This window comes from Caenorhabditis briggsae (assembly GCF_000004555.2).
Source record: "Caenorhabditis briggsae complete genome, chrI, whole genome shotgun sequence".
NCBI lineage: Eukaryota > Metazoa > Nematoda > Chromadorea > Rhabditida > Rhabditidae > Caenorhabditis > Caenorhabditis briggsae.
In genome coordinates, this window is record NC_013489.2 from 5,603,037 (window position 1) to 5,606,770 (window position 3,734).

The 3,734-nt window shown below is 41.3% G+C and overlaps 2 protein-coding genes across 2 annotated transcripts in view; one reads left to right on the top strand and one right to left on the bottom strand.

Annotated features, from left to right (window-relative positions):
• Cbr-calm-1 overlaps positions 1–952 on the top strand; it is a gene marked incomplete at both ends in the record, with an annotated part of 1,120 nt that extends 168 nt beyond the window's left edge. Inside the window, 2 exons of the mRNA XM_002639165.1 lie at positions 543–690; positions 735–952. Coding sequence (XP_002639211.1) covers positions 543–690; positions 735–952 — 366 coding nt within the window. The remainder of the gene's footprint in view (positions 1–542; positions 691–734) is intronic.
• A 317-nt stretch (positions 953–1,269) lies between these two features.
• Cbr-skr-1 lies at positions 1,270–2,009 on the bottom strand (the record flags this gene model as incomplete). The annotated part of the gene is made up of 2 exons (XM_002639164.1): positions 1,270–1,722; positions 1,944–2,009. The coding sequence occupies 2 exons, from the start codon at positions 2,007–2,009 to the stop codon at positions 1,270–1,272; spliced, it is 519 nt and encodes a 172-aa protein (XP_002639210.1).
• Between the last annotated feature and the right edge of the window lie 1,725 nt (positions 2,010–3,734).

Here is a 3,734-nt window from a genome sequence, read left to right on the forward strand (position 1 = left end):
ATTCGAGCTCGGTACCGCGTGAGAAGAGGGAAAAGGGAACGCGTTCCAAAAAGGGCGTGTCACTTTGCAACCTGCGGCGCGCCCACGTTTTATTGAATAGACAATAACAACTAGACTAGAATTAGACTGAGTAAGACTCAGTTAATCTGAGTAAATGTAGGCCAGTGAACCCGTTTCGAGTGTGTGTGCGCCTTTAACCCCTTCGTGGCGACACCTCAACGATAGGGCGCGCTTGCACGAAGAGAGAGAAAATTGGCGGGAATTTGAATATGAGAAAGCAATAAAAGACTAATAACAAAGGAAAATAAAGAGAATAAAGTGGGAAATAGGAAGATTTCTGAGGAGTAAGCCCAGTGGGCTGGGCCTAGAGGTCCTCAGAATATCTTAAAGTTGTTGAGTCGGTGAATAGCCACGTGGACACGACAACACAAGTGCTTGCATAAAAATTGGAGCAGTGGAAGAGAAAAAAACTTGTGGGTGTGGCCATCGGTTCCCGCAACGAAAATAGAAAACTAGATTTATTAGAATACTCTGAATTTCAGGAAAACCCATTCAAACGTCGAATTTGTGAAGTGTTTTCGGAAGATGGACGAGGAAATTTATCGTTCGACGACTTTCTGGATATGTTTTCAGTCTTCTCAGAAATGGCTCCGCTCCAGTTGAAACTGAAATATGCTTTCAGAATTTACGGTGAGTGAATTGAAGAAGCGATCCGACTATAACACTTTCTTCAGACTACGATGGAGACGAATTGCTGGGTCACGACGATTTAAGCAAAATGATTCGAAGCTTAACGAGAGATGAGCTGAGCGATGTAGAAGTCGAATTCATTATTGAGAGAATAATTGAAGAAGCTGATTTGGATGGAGATTCCAGCATTAACTTTGCCGAATTTGAGCATGTTGTTTCACGATCACCTGATTTTATTAGAACTTTTCATATCAGAATCTGAGTACGGGATTTTATGAACTTTTACTTCCATTTTGTTTTATTTGATTAACTTCATTAGAACCATTGAAGTTGTACAAAAAAGTAAAGGTTCGATAAAAAGTGCTGGGTCGGGTGGTCAGGAATTGGGGATCAGTAAAGGGGGAGGGGGGTTGGGGCGACAAATAAATGGCTGTTATCATTAGAGTGATGGATCACAAAAAGCCAAAGATAATTGGGATGGAGGGTGACCGCTGTGAAAATTTACAGAGACCATGGAAAAAGGGGTGTATGAATAATAAGAGAATGGATAAGACAAGTAGAAGAAGTTCGAACTTGTGCTTAATCCTCGCACCAGGCATTCTCCTTGCGGATTTGCTCCTCCTCCTCTGGAGTGAAATCATTCTTGATGTTGAATGTGCGACGAATTTCTTCTGGAGACTTTCCCTTGATCATGTTAGCAACAGTTTTGCAGGTGACATCGAGAAGTCCCTTGATATCCAAGTAGTTAGCAGCCAAGATGAGCTCGAAAAGAGTTCCTTGGTCGACTTTGAGGAACTCGACATCCCAGCTGGCGATGTCATCAGTGCGCTTCTCACGATTGTCCTGATCATCGGCTGGAGCAGTATCTTGATAGTGGTATTGGCACCAGCTGATAACCTTCTTCAGAATTGGGGAGCTCACGTTCTGCACTGGGATTGGATCAGTGACTCCATTGGAGTCATCGTCATCGAGTCCAAGGTCCTGGAGAAGAGTGTTGATTGTAGTGGAGAGACGGATCACCTCACGTGGAACCTGAAAACCAATTTATGACAACAGATCAGACCCTCGGATGAGCGTGCTGAAAATTTAACAGCTTGCTCTTAAATAAATTCTAATCATGTGTCGTCTGACCAGTTGTTCAGTGAGTAAAACGTTCAATTTCAACTGATGCGTAGAGACTACAGCGCGGTTTATCGAACACACTCTCTGGCCTGTTTCTCGCTGTTATTGAATTTCGGGGATGATGTACTCACAGTGAAAGTTTCGTTGTCCGAAGACGAGATCTTGATCATGCGTTGCTCAGTCTTTGCCTCGGTCATTGTTACTGCTTCGACTGAAAAATGAAGTAAGTATAAGAAAAATGTTGCAATGAGAGGAGAATGAGAAAGAAAGAAAACAGAAAATCAATTGAATGATAAAGACGGGGAAGGAGTCTAGAAATGATGTATCGACAGAAACCAAGGTAGTTATACCAAGCAATGTGACACACGAGACTGAGGAAGAACGCGAATGTGAGTGGTGAGCGCTGAGAAATCAATGGAGAGGCGTGTGTGGCGGGAAACGAGAGAGTGAGAGAGAAAAAGAAGTGAAACGCGTAGTTAGAGACACAGAGCAATCTATTGATTGTTCCCGGTGTGAGCCGATGGAGCGTTGAGGATAAAGGTGACTGCGCGTAAGAGAATATTTAATTTCTCTCGCACTGCTTACATTGAGTCTAGATAATTGTGTTCCATGTGAGAACCTACGAGGAACATTGAGCTGAATGTGAAACTTGCGAAACTCATTTCAAATGATATCACTAGGAAAAAGCCATACGTTTTTTAGACTCACAAAATGTGAATCAGTGAAGAGAAGAAAATGGGAGAATAATATATTTTCCGTATCATCACTGATAAGACTCAAACAGTTGAATGCCGCATTGGCGCCGCCCTAATCAATAGTTATGGAAGGAAGAAATGGTTGAGAAATATCAAAAGAAATAGGGTGAAGAACCACATCATTAATGTTTTGGAATGGTTATATAAGGTTCATTTAGTGAAATATTTCGCAATCTTACATGAAAAAGTCTTGTGAAACGTCATAATTTTGAGTCCAAAATCGATACAATCTGAGGTTAGGAATGAGCAAGTATTCTAAAACCGAGAGCAAAACTCTTCTCGCGCTACAAGCAAATCAATTTTGGTATCTTTTTTGCGAACTTGAATGCGAATAAGACAGTGAATGTGACTGAAGAAAGAAAATGAGCTATTTATTATTGTTGTGCGAAAAATTGGAGTCGAGACGCAGACAGTTGAACAAAGAATTTCTCTGCGTCTCCACCGAGTATGTGCTATTTAGGCTTGCCGCTTCGAGGTGCATACCGTACTCAGACTGCAAAAAATACTCACTAACTCCAATTTTTTCGGACAACAATAATATAATCCTCCACAAATGGGCCCAAAAAACTAGAATCTTCCGTTAAAAAACAAAATTCAGTAACTCTTGCTCATTCTAAACGCAATGTTTGCGAAAAAGTCATATTCGCCTAAAAACTGAGAGGAAGAAGTGTCGGATCCCGGACTGATACGAGAAACACACATTATATGCCTTAGTAACAGATTTAGCATCAAAATTCGACGTATGAAAGAGAGGTTTGTCTGAAAAGGTGCCGTCGAAAAATCTCGAACTTGTTTCGGCCTTGCCAAGGCCCGCAATACGAACGCGCGGTTTTTGCGGAGTTTTGTGTATCGTAGTCTCATGAAAAATAGAGACATCGGAAAAACAAAAATAGCCTATTCTTTTTGCAAAAAAGATAAATATTTGTACGATCGGTTAAATTTAGCTAGAAAACGTTTTGACGATGCTAGAAAATGAATACTGTTTTTTAATCTTTCCTATATGGGCCACAAGTTTTTGACAGCTTTCCAAGAGTACACTTCGAGACCGTACAAATCCGCAAGAATTGAAATCCGCAAGAAACGAAAGCGCAAGAAACGAATCGGCAAAAACGCTAAACCGTGCACAGTTTTGCTGAAATCGCGTGCGCAGGCTGCAAAAAAGGGCGG